This window comes from Globicephala melas, chromosome 10 (genome assembly GCF_963455315.2).
Source record: "Globicephala melas chromosome 10, mGloMel1.2, whole genome shotgun sequence".
NCBI lineage: Eukaryota > Metazoa > Chordata > Mammalia > Artiodactyla > Delphinidae > Globicephala > Globicephala melas.
Genome location: NC_083323.1, coordinates 99156420 through 99175634, shown reverse-complemented (window position 1 = coordinate 99175634; position 19215 = coordinate 99156420). Strand labels below are relative to the sequence as shown.

Here is a 19215-nt window from a genome sequence, read left to right as displayed (position 1 = left end):
ACGCATGAGTGGTCTCTTCATGGTGGCAGCGGAGGACGACGTTCTGGCTGAAACTGCTTGCCCCTGGCTGGTCTCCTGGCTTTGCCTGAGCTGCCTCCTATCGGGGACTCAGTTCCTGTCTTGCAAACTACCTTCTCCCCTCACCCTTCCTTCTTCCAGCCCGCTGTACGATAATGTAGGGCCATCTCCTGGGGGACTCCCCTTTGCTGACCACAGGTCCAGCGGCACGGCCCTGACCACCCCTCTCCCCTTTGCCCCTTACTCAGCTCCTTCTGCTAATGACCTCATCAGGCTCCCTGTTGTGCTTTTAGATTCTGTCCGTTAGACTGGCAGATTCCCAAGGGCAGGAACTAGGTTTAGAGCCCAAGAGAGTAAAGAACATGGGCTTTGAAATCACGGTTTCCTTATCTGTAAAATGGGAATAATAACCATACCTATCTTGTGGGGCTGCCCTGAGGATTCTGTGAGTTACTGCGGGTGACGCTTGGTGCCTGGGATACACTGGGGACTTGCAAATAGGAGTTGCTCTTATGCTTCTGATCATCGACTAAGCTGGGAGCGAGCCCTCACGGGAGTGGGACCTCAGTGCCCTTTTGATGAGCGTGGCCAGGAGGGAGCAGAGCAGAGCGCTTACACTGGGCGGCCCCTCTTCCTCTCCTACCTGCCTGTTGTCCTGCACCCCCGGCCCCCCAGGGCTTCAGCTGCTGAGGAAATAGCTATTGGCACAAATCCACGTGTAGTCAGAAATGAGGGTGGAACGATCGAGGACAGTGGGGAGGCTGTTCTCACAGAACAAGGTGTGAGCTGGCGAGAAGAGAGAGATGAAAAGAAAGGAGAAGGCGGGGTGGGGAGTGGGGGCCAGCCTGGGAGGTGCCGGCTGACTCCAAGTCCACGTCGGAGTCTAGTAGTGACAACCCCTGGGACTGGCTCAGCCCTTAGGGGCCTCAGACGGTTCTCACACAGGCCGACTCCTCTGGGGCTGGGCTCTGTGAACCCCATTTTAAAGAGGAGGAGATAGCACCTCACAAAGGCGGACCACCTAGCCTTGATCACAGACCTCAGATCGAGCTCAGAGTGAAAAACAGGTCTCCTGACTCTCAGTCCAGCTGGTATGATCTCTCCCGCATCAGAGAAGTGATGTGGCAGCCGCGAGCCCTCAGGAGCCGGTCCAGGCTGAAGAGGACAAGAGGCATTCCAGTCGGGTGGCCGTGGGATCTGCCAGGAGCCAGCCGGACATCTGCCCCTCATGTGTGCACAGCACCCACGGGACCGCTGTGCCCAACCAGGAGACAGCAGGGTGCCGTGTCTGTGACACACACTGGCTTTCGTTGCTGGGCTGCCATCTGAGTGGGGGAGGGGCTCAGAATAGTAGCGCCGCTGTTGGTCCTTTTAAAGAAGCTGGGCTGCCCTCAGAAAGAGCGCCCGCACCCCTGGAATGCAGGCCTGCCTCCGGCCCTGAGGTGCAGACTCAGCAGCTTAGGGCCCCGCAGAAGATCTGTGACAAGGGTCTGGTCGGAATGAGTGTCCCCCTCGGCCAGAGCGGATGTGGTAGCTCTGTTCCTGCCCATGGCCTTGGTGATTAATGTCCTTCTGTCTTCCTGGCTAGATCTTGTGTATCTGAATCTGAAGGGCAGGGAGCAGCACACCTCATACCTTGTTTCCCCAGGTCCTGGTGCGCTCAGCACAGAGCAGGTGTGGAGTAAACGTCTGATGGGATCCCGGGAGGACATTTTCACACTCACACCATCCAGCCGCCCTGCCCAGCGCCTCCCGGCGGCCGAGCGCGCTGTTAGGTGTGGGATGCAGGGCCAGGGGAGACGTGGCGCTGCTCTGGGGCTCTCAGCACCCTCTTGCTGGTGGCAGAGGTGCCGCCCCCCACCTGTCTTCTGGTCTTCTTTATTTGCCAACTGGGCAGCGCAGACCTCTGCACAAGCCCGGGACGCAGGTGGTGTTTCATGGTAGGATGAAGGGCTCCTTCTGGATGCCCCCAAGCTCCTAGCGAGAGCATTCTTGGTGCTGTGCCCTGACCAGCCCTGCCGGAGCGCCGGTATCCCAGCGCGCTCCGACACCACCCTTGGCAAGCAGGATTCGCGGGGGCAAGGCAGGACCTTACCTGGGCCACCTACTCTTCTCAGCCGGGTGGGGGGGTCCCGACCGGAACGCAGGTCAGGAGTTGGGGGGGGGCTTGCGCAGCTGCAGGAGCCTCCGGAGCCGCGTGCGCGCGTGCGCGGAGGGGGCGGGGCGGGCGGCGCGGGTCGCGAGGGCCTTTCCCACACCTCGCGCTTCCCCTGCGGTCCCAGCTCCCCGTGTGCCCTAGCCTGACCCACGTGTGCAGACACGCGCGCCTGTGTGTGTGTAGCCGGCAGACCTTGTGCCCGGGTCGGACAGGCCCCGTGGGCACAGGGGGCGACGGCCAGCTGGACAGCGGCCGCGCTTTTTCCCCTCCAGTCTTCCCCAGCACTTTCCTCTGGGGAGGTTTCCTTGGGTCGTGGTACCTCCAGCCATTCCCCTCCCCTCCCGCCCCCTTCTCTCCCCGGAAAGAGGCCAGCACCTTGCGATGAAGGTTCTGGTTCACCCCGGCTCCGGAGCCCTTGACATTTAGCGAGGCTTGCGGCGCACTGGTGTAGGCACCAGGCAGAACGCTAATCCCATTAAAGCTGTGGTGTCATCCGGGAGGGAGGCTGCCCCCCGCAGTCCTCGCGTTCATTGGCCGAATGCAAACCAGGGGGCGGGGCCGAGGGCCGGGGAGGGGGCTCCGGAGGTTTCGGAGTCGGGAGTCGGGCCGGGATTTCGCAGGGGTAGCCCAGCGGTTGAAGCTGCGGCGGATCCCTCGGCACTGCCCGCCGCGCGGCCGTGCAGCCCAGGGCCGGGGGCAGCTCCGCAAAGTCGCGGGGCGAGAGGAGGCGGGCGCCCGCAAAGTGGCCGGCCCGGGCCGGGCTGGGACGGGGAGAGGGGTGCCGGGGAGCCCGGAGCCGGGCGTCCGGGTGCCTCGCTTGGAGCTGCGGTGCGCCCGGGAGGCGAGCCGACGCTCGGGAGCGAGCAAGCAAATCGCTGCCTCCCTAAAGACTCTAAGTTACGCAGACCAGCCGGTTCCCGGGGAGCGCGCGTGGAGCCGCGCCGCGCCGCGCCGCGCCGCAGAGCCCTCCCGGGCCGGCCGGCGAGAAGCGGGGCGCCGGCACCCCCAGCGCGGGGTCCGGCCGGCAGTGCGCCCCGGGACTGAGCGACGGCGTGCGAGGCTCCTCCGACCCGCCCGCAGCCCGCGCCCGACTCGGGCGCCCCCTCCGTGCCACTCCGGGAGCGATGCCCCCCGCCCCCCGCGCCCCCCGGGAGCGACGCGAGCATGGAGAAGTCGAGTAGCGAGGATTCTTCGATCCACCGGAGTCCATCTTTGGACAGCAAGGACTCGGACTTTGCCAAGCCGTCCACCTCGGGCCGCCCGTTCGGCCGCGGCTTCACGGCCGGCGCCTTCTACGGCACCGCGGGCTCCCGCGGCCAGAGCCGCGCCGAGGCTGGCGTGAAGACCGACAAGTACAATGCGCCCAAAGGCAGCAAGTACGTGGTGTTTTACCTGGACCTGTCCTTTGTTCTCCTCCTAGAATTTAAGAAGTGCAACATGGCCAGAGGCTGCCTCTGCTGCTTGAAGTACACGATGTTCCTCTTCAATCTGATATTCTGGGTAAGTCCTTCCCAGTATCTCTCCTTGGTCTCCTCTCTTCTTTGCTTAAGCACGATACCCTCTTTCCCTTCAGAGCTGCATTGCTCTGCTCTCTGCACAGCGGTAAGTGGGTTTTAAAAAACCGTTCCCCCGGCCCCCGCCCCCCCGCCCCCACTTTCATTCATCTTTCTCTTCCCTTCTCTCTCCTTGGTGGCTGAGTGGAGGCTGCAACTTGCCTGTCTTCCAGGAGAGACTTGTTCTACTCCTGGGAGGCTGCTGAAGTTTGCCGCCACCTTCTCCCCCTGTAAGAAACCCGTGCCCCGACTGGGGCGGAAACCTGTGTAGAAATAGGTGTGGCGTCGGAACTTTCAGCAGCTGTGACCTTGAGTTGAATCCAAGCAGAAGTGCGGGCGGTTTTCCGAGTTTCTTCTTGTATTCCTCCTGAACATGCGCGAACACAGTCTGCGGCACTTTATGGGCGTGAGATGGGGGGGTGGTAGAGGTCACGCCCTCCTGATCCTTTCAGTGGATCCCAGGAAAAGGAGAAGGAGCCCCTATCCCAGGCCGAGGGGCCCGCTCGCTGGCCTGCAGCTCTGCCCCCGAGTTAGGGCTTGTGTGGAGAGGCGGGTGTGGGAGGGATGCTGCCATCGGGTGGCCGCAGCTGCTTTTGAGGGATTGCAGTGGACTGGGCAGGGAGCAGGCCGGCCATGTGCTCCCGCCGTGGGACCCAGAGCCTGGAAGGGACAAAGGGAGTGCCCCATCCTTGGTGAGAGAGGAGGTTCTAGAGAAGGTGCCAGTGCGTGGGGCAGCTCGGAACTGTGCTCAGTCCCCTGTTGTTCTGCCCCTGTGCCCCTGTGCACGAGAAACACTAGGAGAATTTGAAAACTTCTTAAATGCGTGTCTAACTCTCCCGTCATCCCAACTTCTGCCTCTGCCTTTCTTCTCTGGAGCCCAGACGCAGTCAGCACAGATGTTTGGCCCTGCCCCAGGGCTGTCCTCCTCCCTTGTGGAGGCTGTCCACTGCCCGTGGTCCAGGAGGAGCATGGGGCAGGAGAGTCACCCCGTGCGGGGGGCTGCGTGCGGCGTGCTTTGGTGTTCAGGGCTTGTGTGAACTGACCCACTTTAACTGAGAAACGTTCGTGGGTGTGTATGGGTGGGTGACTTTTCCCTGGGAAGGGGAGAGCTCAGGCCTGGGCTGGAGGGAGACGGGGCTCTGGCCTTGGCTCCGCATCAGCTCTTTGTGTGACCTTGGGCAAATCACTTTATCCCTAAGGACTGGGTTTCCTTTCCAGTCCAATGTGGGGGGCGGTCGTGATGGTCCCCCTCACAGCCTCGCCTCCTTAGTTATGGGACGTCCTGCCTCCTTACCTTCTCTCTGGGGAGGGAGCCCCCTTCCCTTTTCTTCCGAGGAGCCTGGTCTGAGATCTTTTGAGTAGGATTTCCCCAGGTCTGGGTCTGGGCCACTGCTGGTAAGATGTTACCTGTCCTGTGGTGAGGGTTTTGTGGAAATTGGGGCAGATCCACTGGAATGTCAAGAATGATCTTGTGGCTGCCTCTGGGCAAGTCCTCCTGGCCCTCTGGCTCCTTTGCCAGCATCCGTGTCAGCCAAGCACTGGTGTGTGTTTGTCTGGGGCCTGCGGATTTCCATGAATGCTGCCCATTCATTGTGCACGGCTTCCCTCTCTGTCCTTGTTCACAGTCTCCGCCTACCTTTCTGCCTTTCTGCCTCGCCCCACTCTTACTAGACAGACCCTCCTGGGATGCTCGGTGCCCTGGCCGGTACCTCCCACTCAGACGCGCTCCTCCCCGCCCCCACCCCGCCACCTGCTGGCCAGAGTAGGTATAACCGCGTGTGCCGCCTCTTTTTTTCTCCGGGCGTTTGGGGACCTCCCCACGCGCTAGCTAGTGCTGTGGTCTGTGCCCTGCACATGGAAGGCACTGGTTGTGTGTTTGTGAGTGAATGAAGGGAAGGTCAGCGCAGTAAACCCACACATGTGATAGGGATTCTCAATCCCACTTGACAGGAAAGAGAAGTTAGTTCTCAAACTTGCCAGCGATGAAGGCTGTCCTGGCGCCTTAGCTGTGGGGTGACGAGTGACTTTCTCTCTTCCGGTGGTTAATGAACCGGTCAGTGGAATGGCCTTCCTTTTTGGTTATAGTGAGAGAACTTACTCTTCCTAATAAGAAAGTACCTACCCCCTCTCTCCTACCCGGCAAGGACTCGATTTCTTCTAGCCTCTGACTTTGCTGGCTACGTAATATTTTCAGAATTCCCACAACATGCTATGAGCTGGGAAAAATTCTGAGTCTCAGAGACCCAGTTCTTTCATGCTTGTAGCGTATGGGATGATGAGATAAGGCCTAGACCTTAGGAGAGATGGAAAATTCAGCAGAAGAGAAACGGATGCTTGTGTGTGTGAGAGTGTTGGCCACTGCGTTTCTTGGCAGGTAGACGAGCAGGTGTAGCCAGGACTTGGGCTTGCGCGTCCCTGTACCCCAGTCCAGCAAAGGCTTCCTGCGGGAGGTGCTTGGGCCTGAAATAGAAGGAGCAGTGGAGGGAAGAGCCAACTCGGAAGAGAAGGAGCGAAGGCGGGTGGTGGTGTTGGTGAGGCAGGACCTCTGGAGACCCCTGCTGCTTCCCAGGGCACCAGGGAGGCAAGGACAGACGTGAGTGAGAGGGTGGGTGCGAGGAGGGTCAGCGCCAAGCCCTCTGGGACCCAGAGCAGTTGTTAGGAATTATGTAGCCATGACTTTCTAGTGTCATGGCTCAGAGCCCAGAAGGAGGCTTTTCTGAGGCATTAGAGTTGAACCTGCGGCCTGTAATCAATAGGTTGAGATCTCCCCATAGATCCTGACGCCTACCTGGTCGTTCTCCAAACCCACCGCTGTGGCCACACCGCCTGCCTCCCGGGAGCCCGCTGGGAGGAGTCCCGCTGCCAGGAGAGGTGCAGCTGTCTCACACTGCAGCCCCTCGCAGGCCTGAGCGGGCCTGGCTCCTTGCCACTGGGTGGAGCTTCTAGGGTACTGGTGTTGGCGGGGGGCCCGGGTGACATCACCGGGGGCAGGATGGAGGCGGAGCTGTGCGCTGGCCTCCCCCCCACCCCCTTCCAAAGGAAAGGGCAGGTGCCTTGCAGGCTGCTGGGCGCCTAACTGTGGGGGGGAGGGGACGGCGTCCAGGTCTGCCCCTGGCACTGCTGCCTAGAGCCAGCTGGTGCTAGCCAGGTTGGCGCCCAGGGCAGCGTTTCTGAGGGCCTGACATAGACGGTGGGGTAGAGGTCAGCCTGCCTGAATGAGCCCCACCTCCTCTGTGCCCATGCACGCCCCACCCGGATCCTCAAAGAGAATGCTGGCTTTCCAGGTGGGTGCGAAATGAGCTGGCACAGAAGTTTCCCCATGCTGAGGGGCCTGTCCACCAGCAATCCAGCCGCCCCAGCTATCTCTCCTCGTCTCAGCCCCATCTCTCAGTCCTCCCGGGACCATCTGGTGGAATACTCCAGGCAGAGATTAAGCGAAGCTAAGCCCCTCAAGGAGGGCACAGAAGGCTCAGAGCTTTCATCTCTGAGTATTGGGGCGAGCTCTGAGTGCTGGGGGCCTTTGTCCCTTTCTCGGGACGGCAAATCGTGATCCCATCCCACCTCCTCCCAACCCAAATTGGGCTCCTATCTGATGGGGGCAGTGGTGGGAGTAGGGCTGGCGTGGCTAGTGTAATTGCCACTCAGAATAATGGTCACTTTGCATGTTCACCAGCAGAGCTGTCCCATCACTTTAAATCATGGCTGGCAGAGCAGTGACATTCTGGCCTCACCTGGAAGTCTATTCCTTGTGGATTGGTCTCTTAAGAAAGGCCAATTAGCCAAGGAGGCAGCGTTCAGGGTGCCTGCTGGGGCAGGAGAAGGGCCGGCGCAGGGCTGCGTGCGCCGTGTGTCAGGCGGGCACCCTGATTAACTTCCCCTACGTGGGGGCAGGCATTCGCGGCCTGGCCCCTCTCGGACCGCTCACTCTGCCTCTGGGTGCGGGCAGCGTGGTCACGGCTCTCCAGCCACCTTGGAGGCACGCGTTTGGTACTGGCTTGGCCGCCAGTGGATGCCGTAGCCGCCCTGTGTCCGTGAAGCCCAGGATAGGGTCTGGTACAATCCGGGCTGGGCGGCCTGAGGTGTCCTGAGTCTGTGGGCTGCCTTCTGTCTGGGAACGGAAGTCGTGAGTGGGCTGAGGGGTCAGAACAGAGTCCCAACAGGAGATACAGGCCAGGCTGGACAGCAAGAGGCACGTACGTAGAGGCTTCCCAAAGGCTCCGGCCGGCTCCCAGAGGGCGGCTACACGTGGGGCCTGATCCTTGGGGTGGGTCAGGCCTGGCTCTGCTCGGGGAGGGGGGCTGATGCCCCGAGACCCGGGAATGTGGCCGTGAGGGAATGCCGGCTCTGTGTTCGCTTCCTTTCCAAAGCATTAAAAATTAAACTTCCTTGTCTTGATATCTATTTTTAAATCATGTCAGAGCCAGCATTGGTGTCAGTCAAGAGGGGGTGGGGAGGAGGAGGGCAGGGAAGAGAGAGTTCCGCTGAAACGGGGGGGAGTGCTGTCACCCCTGTGGGGAAGGGGCCGCAGGCCTGCCCCCCCTCCCGCTGTCCTGAGGAGCACAGAAAAAGCCACAGGCCTCCTCCCCCGGCCTCCACGGAGGATGGGGCCTCGCCCTCCCCTGCCTCCGTGTGCCTGGCTGCCCTTGGCCGAACTTGGCGGCGGGCTGTGGGCCTCACTGGGCTGTAGGGTCCCAATCGAGCCGCTTCACTCATGCCACAAGTATTTCCTGAATGCCCGCTGCGTGCGCAGGAGCCTGCAGCGCTGAGGACCGGCTGACTGGGCTCGCACAGGGCAGATCAGCTTTCCCGGGCCAGGAAGTCGTGGATGGGGAGGTCACCTGGCCCGTCCTCCCCCAGGCACCAGAACACGGAGCCCCCCTCCCCCTCCGCAGCACCCTGGGCCGGGGCAGCGTCAGACCTGGACTCAGCGTCCGTCCTGGGGCCCTGACTTGACCTGTCCTTCCCTTCCCCCATGCCGTGTGATGGCTGTCTTGCTCCCTCTAAAATGTTTGCGTCCATCAGAAATAAAGGGGAGGAAAAACAGCCTGTTTCTTTTAGGAGCATCTGAGTTTGGAAAAAAGAATTCGTGAGTTGTGTCTTTTCTGTTTCTTCTTACGGAAAGGGCTGAGTGGGCGCTCTGTGGCTAGTGTGCGCTAGGTGCATTTATCGAGCACCTGCTGTTAGCCAGGTCCCTGGGAGCAGTCAGGGGCATAAACAGATAATGACACTTCTGAGCAGTAAGCGCCCAGTCGAGCTTCTCAGTAGAGTAATTAATACTGCTTAATAGAGACAAGATACAGAGATGACAGTGACAGCTGGACTTGGGAGGATGGATAGGAGTGTGCTGGATAGATGCGGATGGGGTTCCGGGCCGGGGAGAAGGGTGATCCAGACTGAGGCTCCGGCATGTGTGCAGTGAGCCGAACATAGGAAACAAAGGGCGGTGTGAGCCTGGTGGTGCCAGCCGAGGGCGGCTTCCTGGTGACTGCGGCCTGGGTTCCAAGGACGAGGTGCTGGGGCTGCCGCTAGGTTTGTCACCGGGGCTCTGCAGAACGGGATGCTTTGCTTTTCGGGCGGTGACCCCCGAGACAGGTCTTGCGGTGCCGCTCGGGCTGCAAGCTGTCGCTGTCGCTGATGCAGCTTACGGAGACGTCCGGCCGCTCCCCTTCGGCTGCCACGTACCTGCTTCCGTGGTTCCAGTTAGCAAGCTCTGAGGCTGAGGCAAACCCATTGGGCAGAGTTAAGTCTTCTGAGCCAGCTTTGTCGCTGCTCGCGTGTGAAAGCTAGTCTGCCAGCAGGAGTCGGGGCGGCGGGGGAGGGGGGCATTGGGGCAGGGACATGACAAGTGGCACATGGAGGGGTGAGCAGCTCGGGGTGGAGAAGGGGCTCTCACCCCCCACCCCTCGCTCTTCCTCCCCCAGCCCCAGGACCTCAGGGGGCCTGAAATCTCTTTTAACGTGGTCGGTCCGTGCTTCCATTTGGTCGGGTTCTGCCGTCTCCTCCCTCGGGCCCTGGCAGGCCTGCTGAGAGGCTGTAGGAAGGCCCTGGAAGGGAAGGCCACAGGGTTTCAAATCCTCTTCCGAGTGTGGGCAGCTCAGTACCACGCAGGAGGCCGGGTTAGGTGGCTGGTGCGGGGGTGACTGCCTTCAGGGAGCTTCCCATCCGTTCCGGGGCTCTTCCCTAGGGTGTAGGTTCGAATCACCCAGGCAGCTGTGTACACGGGCAGAGGCCACCGTGCCCCTTGACCTACGACCTACTGACTCGGAGCGCGCAGGAATGAGGCCTGCGTTGTGAAGCGTTCCTACCCCTCCTGGTGCCTGGGCTTCCTCACGTGTGACAGTATCACCTGTCCTGCAGGGCTGTTGCCAGGGGCCCAGGTGAGGCGGTGTGTGCATGACACAGGTCCGCTTCTTAGCGGGATGCTGGCACGCCGGACTCAGTGACCAGTGGTTGCAGGTGTTGTCACCGCCCTCCTGCAGTGACAGCATGGACCCCCAGGGAGCCCCCCACAGTGAGTCAGGTGCCCAGGGCTGGCGTGACAGTGCTGGGCGGGGCTTTGGAGCCAGGACGGAGCTCCAGATGTCTTGTTAGGGGTGAGTACCACGTCCTCTGGTCTCAGGGATACGTGGTAGAAATGGGGAGGCGGCTCTGTGGGAATGGAGGATGGGGTGGAAGGCAGTGAGGGAGGGCCAGGGTCTCGGACGCTGGGGCCTGCAGCTGCCCTGCCACACTGCACTCTTCTCGGTTGGGCCACGCCCTCCCCTGCCTCCCTTTGTTCCTGGTGCCATGAATCGGGCCGGCTGGGCCTGTGGTCACATGGCAGGGTCCCATGGTCCTCTGCCCTGGGCGCTCCAAGGGCAGGTCACGGCGCACACTCCGGGTTGGGCTCTGCTGGGCAGCTTGGCTGTGACCTGAGCTGACAAAAGACAGGCAACTAGGGCCTCCAGGTCACTTTACTAACCAGAAAAATGGTTAAAACTTAAAACTTTTTTCAAATAGCAGAATATATCATATTTAAATTCATATAAAGATGTGTATAACGAACGTGTGCCCACCATGTAGTTTAAGGAATGAAACGTCATCTGCACCTGCGAAGCCTCTGTGTGGTCCTCCCTGGTCCCGCCCCCGCATCCTGCCTGGAGAGAACCGTTCTCCTTACGTCTTGTGTTCAGTGTATTTCTTTACGGCTTTCCCGCACGTGTGTGCATCCTTAAACTCCACATCGTTTGGCTTGGCTTGTTTTTAAGCTTTCGGTAGTTGGAAGCCTTCTGAATTTTTAAAATTCAGCGTTACGTTTATTGATTCATCCGTGTTGATATGTGTGATGATAGTGCGTTTATTTTTGCTGCTCCATGGGATTCCGTTACGTGTGTGTGCAGCAGTGTATTCTTCTGGTGATGACATTTGGGTTACTTCCTTCTTTGCAAACATGCTTCTGGAGACGTTCTTGAATAAGCCTCCTGGTGCACATATGCCAGAGTGTCTCTAGGGCCTCGCTTCTGAACGTGTCTCTGGAGGAGCAGCTCTTTCCTTCCAGTCTTTGGACAGGGCTCTGCTGTGCGTGACCGGTACCCAGCTCCAGCCAGAGGTGACTCACTGCATCCCCGAGCTTGTTGATCGTGCACTTGAATGTTCTGGCCATGTCAAATTGCTGTAAAGTTCCTCAGCGTTGAGCCAGTCCGTGGGCCACACGTGGAGAGCTGCTTTAGGAAACAGCAAGGACTGGCATTGATGAGTTTCAGAATACTTGCATTTCCACTTTATTGGAGAATGACAGATTCTTTTCCAGACTGGAAACATCAGTTGACACTTCCCCCAGTGGAATGGCAATTGAAAATGGAAAGTTTGGGGCATTTTCCGACACGGTGGGTGTAAAATGCTGTGTTACGTTTTCAATTTGCATTTCTCTGATTATTAGTCAACCTCTTTTCATAGGTTTATCAGCCATTCTTTTCTCTTCTGTGACTGCCGCTTGATGTTTTCGTCCATTTTCCTATAGAGTTGTTTGCTTTTTCTTCCTAATTTTTAGGAGTTTTATCTCTGTTCTGGATACTCATCCGTTGTCCGCTAAGTGTACCACAAACACCCTTGACAGCTTCCAGTTTGTACCTTGTCTTTTCACTTTCTTCAGAGGTCTTTTGATAAACAACTTCTTTAAATGAATGTAGTCAAACTTATCAGTCTCTTTTCTTTGTGAGATGGTACTTTTTATGTATTATTTGACATAACATCTCAGGGACATCTTTATGTCCCTGGTAATAGGACAGTGCTTTTGTCACAACATAATAGACGCTCATATTCATGAGGGTCTGAATGAATGAACGCATGATCAAAGACGAGTCCCTGTATTTATTTCTGAAGGCTTTACTTTTCATATTTAGGTGCTTCGTAGCTCTGGAACGTATATCTGCGTGCGATGTGAGCGGGGCCCCGACTCCTCTCTCCCCTTGTCACATCAGCTGCCTGAGCCCCCCCAGCTGGCCAGGCCCCTTCTCCCCCACTGGTGGGTACCTTGCACCTTTCCCTGTGCTACACTGTCTGAATTACGGCCACTTTATAACAAGTCTCCAGAAGTGGTAGGGCAAGTCCGTTCATCTCGTGCTTTTCAAGAATGCTTGGGCTATTCTCGGCCCTTTGTTCTTTTGTGTAAGTTTTGGAATCAGTTTGTCTAGTTTCACCAAAAATCAATCCATCAACCCCACCCCCCAGCCCTGGTGGTATTTTGATTGTCCTTTCATTGAATTTCTTGATCAACTTGGGGAGAATCGCCATCTTTGTGTTTGCATTCATGAATATAAATTGTATTCTCAACGTGCATTTCTGTTCACGGACGTGGTTTACTCCACGTATTAGGCCTCTAACGTTCTCCGTGAGGGTCTTACGCGTTTTCCGCCGAGTGCAGACTTTTGATCCTTCATCCTTTGCCACGGGTGGCTCTGGTGTGAGGGATGACGGGGCGGCGGCTATGAAAGGAACAGTGAAAGAGGGAAAGTAGGGTTAGAGTCTCCTCTGGGAGAAGAGGAGCTGAGGGAACCCCAAAACCAAACACCACTCAGTCCCTGGTGCCTGTCCAGGGGCTCCACGTGGCCCGTGCTTGAGTCAGGCGGGGGTGTGCGTGTCTCCCTCCAGCTGCTGTCCTCCCCCCGGGCAGGGAGGTCCTTTCAGAAGTCTCAGAGCGCAGGACCCTGTGGTCCAGAGTAGAAGCAGAAGGGGTGGGGGCAGGGGGCAGCCGGTGTGTGTCTGTCTCTGTGTGAAGATGCTGTGATAGCACAGAGGGCGGGGCAAGTTCCTGAGAATTTTTACAATGGCCCCACTGCATGGCATGCGGTTCCCCGAGCAGGGATCAAACCCACGCCCCCGGCAGTGGAAGCGTGGAGTCTTAACCACCGGACCGCCAGGGAGGTTCCCCTGAGGGTTTTTAAAATGTCCTCGTGTTCCACTGGACTGGTTCTGCGCTTGCATCTTCCCCAAGGTACCCAAATTGTAGGTTCTCAGAGCTTCCCCCCGTACGCACACATACAGTTATGTATGCATGTTATGCGTGCACGTGTGTATACAAACCTAATGCGCTATTTACGTACAAACGTGTGTGTGTGCCGTGTGACCGTAAGCAGGCAAAACGCATTTGTAGCGTAAGTATGTGCGTATATATTTATACATATACGAACACGTATATTTAGAGAGATTCCCTCCAAGCGTGTGTGACCTTGGGTGTAAGCTGGCATCTTCATCTAAGCAGCTCACGTTCTAGATGGATTCTGTGCAAGCTGAGGCTCCCAGATTGCAAGCACCACACACCAGGCGGGCTAACTCAGAAGCACAGACTGTATCTCCCCGTTCAGCTCTCTGTCTGTGAGCAGTTCCCAGCAGTGTCAGTGGCATCTGGGGGCAAATCACTTGAGCAGACGTCTCTTACTTTTGCCGGCCCGGCTTTCTTTCCCCTTCTCTGGGTACCCGCACCCCTGTTTTTCTCTCCGTGGGTCTTTCAGTATCTATGAAGGATACCAGGTGAGCGCACAGGCTAGGAGGGAAGGCTGAGCAGCAGGCCACACATGGGCCAGGGACCAGGGTGCTCCGGGGGTCCGGTACCAGGATGATGGTGAGCTTGACCCCGTGGACTCCGTCAGGATGCGTCAGCTCCTGCCGCTTTGGCCCGTGGATCTCACTCGTCGAGATCCAAGAGACTCAAGATCTGGGAGGGAGTCTGGCTGGTCACGAGCCCAGCCCTTGGGCAGGGGTGAGCAGAGCACCCTGCTTGACGGGACAGGGCCATCTGCACTGGGGAGGAGGAGAATATCCTCAAGAAAAACGGGTGCTGATACCAAACGAAGGGGAGGGCAAAATGGTGGATGAAGTGTTTGCCCCCCAATGCCAGATGCTGCTGCTGCTGGGACTTGCTCATCCCCTGAGATGTACCTGCCCCACTTCCTGGAGAGAGAGGGCGGGAGCAGGTGGGGAAGCGAGACCCAGGGCGGTGGGGCAGCTGCTGCCCCGTCCAGCGGCCCTGGTTCTGTTCACATGGCCACGCCAACTGCCTCTGCTGGTGAGATGGGCAGCCTGGGTGCTCCTCTGGTGCCCAGCGCCTGGCTGTGCCACCCAGGTGTGTGTGAGTCGCTCAGGGGTAGGTGTTCTGGGTTCCCCAGAGGAGGCCACTCTTCGGGGCATCTCCCAGCAAAGCACACTCTTGGATCCTAGCCAGTCAGCCCCTTTCCACACCCCTCCCCGGTGACCACCACCGGGCAGAGGCCCGGCCAGCCGATGCCCTGGGGTGTGCCTGCTGGGCCGTGCTGTTCCTTTAGCCCTGCCCTGGGTTGTCCTGACCTTCCTCGGTGCTGAGTCCCTGGATTCCCCAAAATGTGTCCTCAGTGATGGGCCCTGGTTCGCTAACCCTCAGGCTGGCCTGGACGAGGGGGAGGCACGTGAGAAGGGGTCCCGAGCCAGCAGCGTGCAAACCTGGAGCAGGACCCTGGGAAGGAGGGGAGCATGGAGGGGGAGGAGGTCCTCCACAGGGTGCCTGCCTGCGGGCACCCCTCGTGGGGGAGGGGACCCTGCGTTGAGTGCCTGCCGTGTCTGGGGACGGAGCTGGGTGCTCTCCTGACCCTGGTGGGCGGTGTCAGCGTGTCCGTGTCCAGCCCCTGCCGTCTGTCTTCTGAGCACAGCAGGCTTGACGGAGAAAGCAGGTCTCGGAATAGATGAGGGCCAGAAAGGACAGGGCTCCAGGACCCGGAGGATGGGAGGCGTACTGCTGGGGAGAAGGCAGGGCAGGAGGACAGTCACGAGAAGGTTCTGGATGAGAGGGGATGGGGGGAGCATGGAGGACGAGGGGGCAGGAAAAAGAAGGTGGCATGGGGCTTCCCTGGTGGCGCAGTGGTTGGGAGTCCGCCTGCCGATGCAGGGGACGCGGGTTCGTGCCCCGGTCCGGGAAGATCCCACGTGCCGCGGAGCGGCTGGGCCCGTGGGCCATGGCCGCTGAGCCTGCGCGTCCAGAGCCTGTGCTTCGCAACGGGAGAGGCCACGGCAGTGAGAGGCTCGTGTACTGCAAAAAAAAAAAAAAAGAAGGTGGTATGGAAGACGGAGAAGAGGCTAGTAATGCACAGGGCTTGAAGCAGAGTGTGATGGGCAAGGACTTGCTCCCTGGCACAGTCCTTGGTAGCCAGCGGACGGTAGAGACTGCAGGTGGCAGGTTTGGAGAACAGGTGAATGTGGCCCGGCCCACAGACTCCAACGCCCCTTTGCAGGGGGCTCTAAGGAAAGGGCAGCCGCTGGCAGGACCTTCCCGAGCCTTCTGTGCTGGAGCGGCGGCCCCAGGGTTCTCTCTGGGGGCGGGCATGTGTGTTCCCAGGCCCAACCGTGCTCCCCGCCTGTGGGCAAGAGCGAGTGACAGCTTGTCAGGCCGATGAGCCTGGGCCCTGGGCAAGAGATCTTTGATGTCTGAGTCATTTAGGACACGAGTCCTGACTGGGCCCTGAGGCCTGGGGACCCTCGGGGGGCCGGGGGAAGGAACGTGGATGCAGTCAGAAGAGCTGAGCGCACAAGGTGCTTGATTCGTTACCATTTATGGCAGCCGAAGAGAGCGGTGCAGGCCCGCCCCCTCCCCTCCGCCTCGAGCCCCCCTCTGCCTGCCCCTTTCTCAGCCTGCCTGATGGGAGGAGGGGCGTCTGTGTGGAAAGCGCACGCGGAGCTGAGAGCTGTGGGAGGACTGGCAGGATCCTCGCCTCCCTCGTGGGTGGAGGCGCCTCACATCTTACTGCGGCTGGGTGGGCGGGGCGGGGCAGCCCCTCCAGCAGCCTGCGAGATCCTAGTGGGCCTGGCCACCAAGCCTGCGTTTCCTCCCCGTTCTACAACAGAAGCGCCGAGTTCCGCTTCTCACGGAAGACATGCACCAGTTAGCTCTTCATGTTGCACCTGGGATCCAGGTGGGAGAGTGGGAAAGAGCAGCGTGTGGTCACAGAGCCCTGGGTTCTAGCCCCAGCAGTTGCTAACTGGCTGTGTGACCCTGGACAAGTTACTTGCCCTCTCTGGGCCTGAGTTTCCACATCTGCACGATGGTAGGCTTGGACCAGCTCACCTGGGAGCCCCTTTCGGGCTGTGACATCTGGGATTTTTCTTCATTTCTTTTGCTCCCTTTGTGTTTTCAGAGAGCTGGTGATTCTTCAGATGCTCTATCTTCCTCTTCCTCTTGGGTGGAATGAGGGACCAGGGATGGAGCTCTTTACATCTCACAAGTGGGGACACTGAGGCCAGAGTGAGGGAGGACCCATCAGGCAGGACTGGGTGTGTCCTCCCTGTGCTGGAACTTGCTCTCTGAGTCTCATCAAACTGCCCCAGGTTCTGCTCCGCCTCGGGTCGCCCGGCCGCGAGCTGGGCCCAGGCACAGGGGCTCTGGCTTCCATGGCCCACCCGAGGGCAGGAAGAGATGGGAGTCTGGCTGGGCATTGAGCCACAGCAGCCCCCGCTTCCCTGCCTGGGAGGGCTGTCCCCACCAAGCAGGTAACGAGGGGCGGGCTGCTTTATTCAGCGCCCCCAGTGCCGCGTCTGACACCCAGCGCGCTGTGCGGCTCCCTTCCTGTTGTTAGAAAGACACCTTAAAGACGACTGTTCCAACTGCACCCGCCAGCACTAGGAAGGGCTTTCTTTTCCCTCGTGCTTCCCCAGCCCCTGCTCCTCCAGGCCTCCGCCTCCAGCCTCCGTCTCTCCCTCTGCCCACTTCCATAGCCCCGGCACCTCCCCGTCCAGCTGTACTTGCAGCCGCTGCCTTTGAGAAAACAGACAAACGTCCCCCCACCAACTCACGGCTCCAGGCTGTGATGCTGTCCCTTCCTTGTGAACACAGGGACTGTCCCGCTCCCCCACTGGAAAGGACACACGCAGTTTCACTTCCCGCCGTCCACTACCGCTGGCGGCGTCTCCCCTTCCTCTCAGCCCCTCCTCTGTCCTTCCGACTTTGTCGTGAGAGCTGCGGGCTCACGTGGAAAGAGGCTTGACGGGAGTGCGGGTTCCCCTCGCAGCCCTGCCTTGGCTTTCCTGCGGGGACTTCAGCTTCTCATCTGCAAGATGGGGATAAACCTTGACTCTTGGCTGGCCAGCCGGGGAGAGTTGTCCGGAGGACACACTGAGGTGTTTGGGAAGGTCTCTGAAGTCTGTAAAGGGAGATGCTGATGTAAACTGGGATGACTGTCGTGTTCTTTCTGTAACTTCCCGTGGTGCTGTGTCCGTGGTTCCATTTCAGGGTGGGCCCGAAGGCCCGCAGTGGGTGTTCCCTGAGGCATTTCACCCTCCAGGCAGCCTCGCTGTGTGGTCCTGGTTCCCGCAGGCTGCCTGCCCAGGTGCCCACGGAGGCTGACACCTCAGCAGAGCCCGCTCGAGGCTACCCGCAAAGTGGGGTGTCGGGCGGGAGCCCCCTCCGACCTCCCCGAGGCTCTGCGCTGGGTCAGAGGGGAGAAGGTGGGCCGGACCGGGAGCAGCTGCAAGCGCCGGAGAGAGCTGCTCTGTCACGCTGGTTCAGGCTCCTGGCTGCTGTCAGGGGTCCTAAGAGCACAGTGGGATACCCTGTGTGTCCCAGGATCACAGAGCACGGACCCTGTGACCCAGGGCTGCTGGAGGAGCCTCCCGGGCAGGCCCTTTTCTGGCGGCCCTGAGTCTGCACTGGGACTGGCGGGAGTTTGGGTGCATTTGCTTCTTGGCTTTAACTGCCCCTTGGGGATGTCCTCTGCTGGACAGAGCCACTGGCTTGTGCTTCAACCGTGGGTAGTGGAGGTGGGTTTCGGGGGCAGGATGATCGCCCACATCGCTGTGGACCCACACGAGGGGACCAGGACCCTTTCCCTCCCACCCCGGGCACTCACACCAGGGCAGGTGGGTCTGGGGGCGGGGCGGGGGGCAGCTTCTCCAAGCTTGTCCTCCCCGTTTTGTAGTGTCTTGGAGGCACCCGAAGCACGTCTTCCCCTTAGAGCATCAAAGGCCTTAGTTTGCTTTTAGGGAGGCTGAGTCATAGGGGAGGTGTTATGTCAGGGGTCCAGGCCACACCAGGAATAAATGAAGCCCGCCTGGCTGCGCTGGAGCCACTGGCACCACACCCGAGTAGGCAGGGAACCCGAGTGTATTAGGTGGGTCAGGAGGTGGCCTGGCTTCCAGGGTGGGTGGGTCCCTGAGGGGTCAGCTGCTGCCCCTTGCCTGCTTCCACTGAAGTCCACTGTGGGCCGGTCTCTCCGGGGAGCTGCGGCCGTCCTGGGGGAACGTGGACCTCCTTTGCCAAGGCCCTGACCTCCAGCCTTTAGACAGACACCCATGGCCCCTTGCTTCAGGGGGCTCTGAGGATCATTCTGGATCCTCGTGAAATTCCAGGCCAGGCCGCTACCCCAAGGGCCCACTGTCCTGGGGGGTGGCTAGGCTGCCAGAATGCGCCTCTGAACCAGGGTTGGAGGAAGGGCTAGGGAGGAAGGGGAAGGGGCAGAGGGCATCCTCTTGCCTTGCCGCTTAACTTGCTGGAGTTATTTTTCTGTGTCTTTCTCTGTCTGGTGTTGCCAAACTTCTATTCGTGCCTTTCTCCCTCTGGGTTTTTTTTTTTTTTTGCGGTACGCGAGCCTCTCACTGCTGTGGCCTCCCCCGTTGCGGAGTACAGGCTCTGGACGCGCAGGCTCAGCGGCCATGGCTCACGGGCGCAGCCGCTCCGCGGCATGTGGGATCTTCCCGGACCGGGGCACGAACCCGTGTGCCCTGCATCGGCAGGCGGACTCTCAACCACTGCGCCACCAGGGAAGCCCTCCCTCTGGGTTCTTATCACCTGGATATTAGGAGGTATTGGGAGGTGAGCCTCCACGCTCCCCTGGTGCCACCCCTGAGCTGGAATTCCAGGACCGAGATGAAGGCAGACCTGGAGCCTTCTGGGAAGGCATCTTGGGTCCCCTGATGGAGATGCCCACTGGCCAGCTTGGGGACGACTTAGGTCTTGCATTCCCGGTGATGGAGAAGGCAGTGACCCCACCA

General features: G+C 59.6%; 1 protein-coding gene across 2 annotated transcripts in view; it reads left to right on the top strand.

The window, feature by feature from the left end:
- Window positions 1-19215, top strand: part of TSPAN9 (tetraspanin 9) — a 181028-nt gene that overhangs the window by 98008 nt on the left and 63805 nt on the right. The window contains exon 3 of one of the 2 annotated variants that reach the window (XM_030834691.3): window positions 3597-3676. In XM_030834691.3, coding sequence (XP_030690551.1) covers window positions 3614-3676 — 63 coding nt within the window. In that variant the 5' untranslated portion in view covers window positions 3597-3613. Of the gene's footprint in view, window positions 1-2754; window positions 3677-19215 lie in introns of those variants that run through there. The other variant, XM_030834689.3, reaches the window with a different exon arrangement.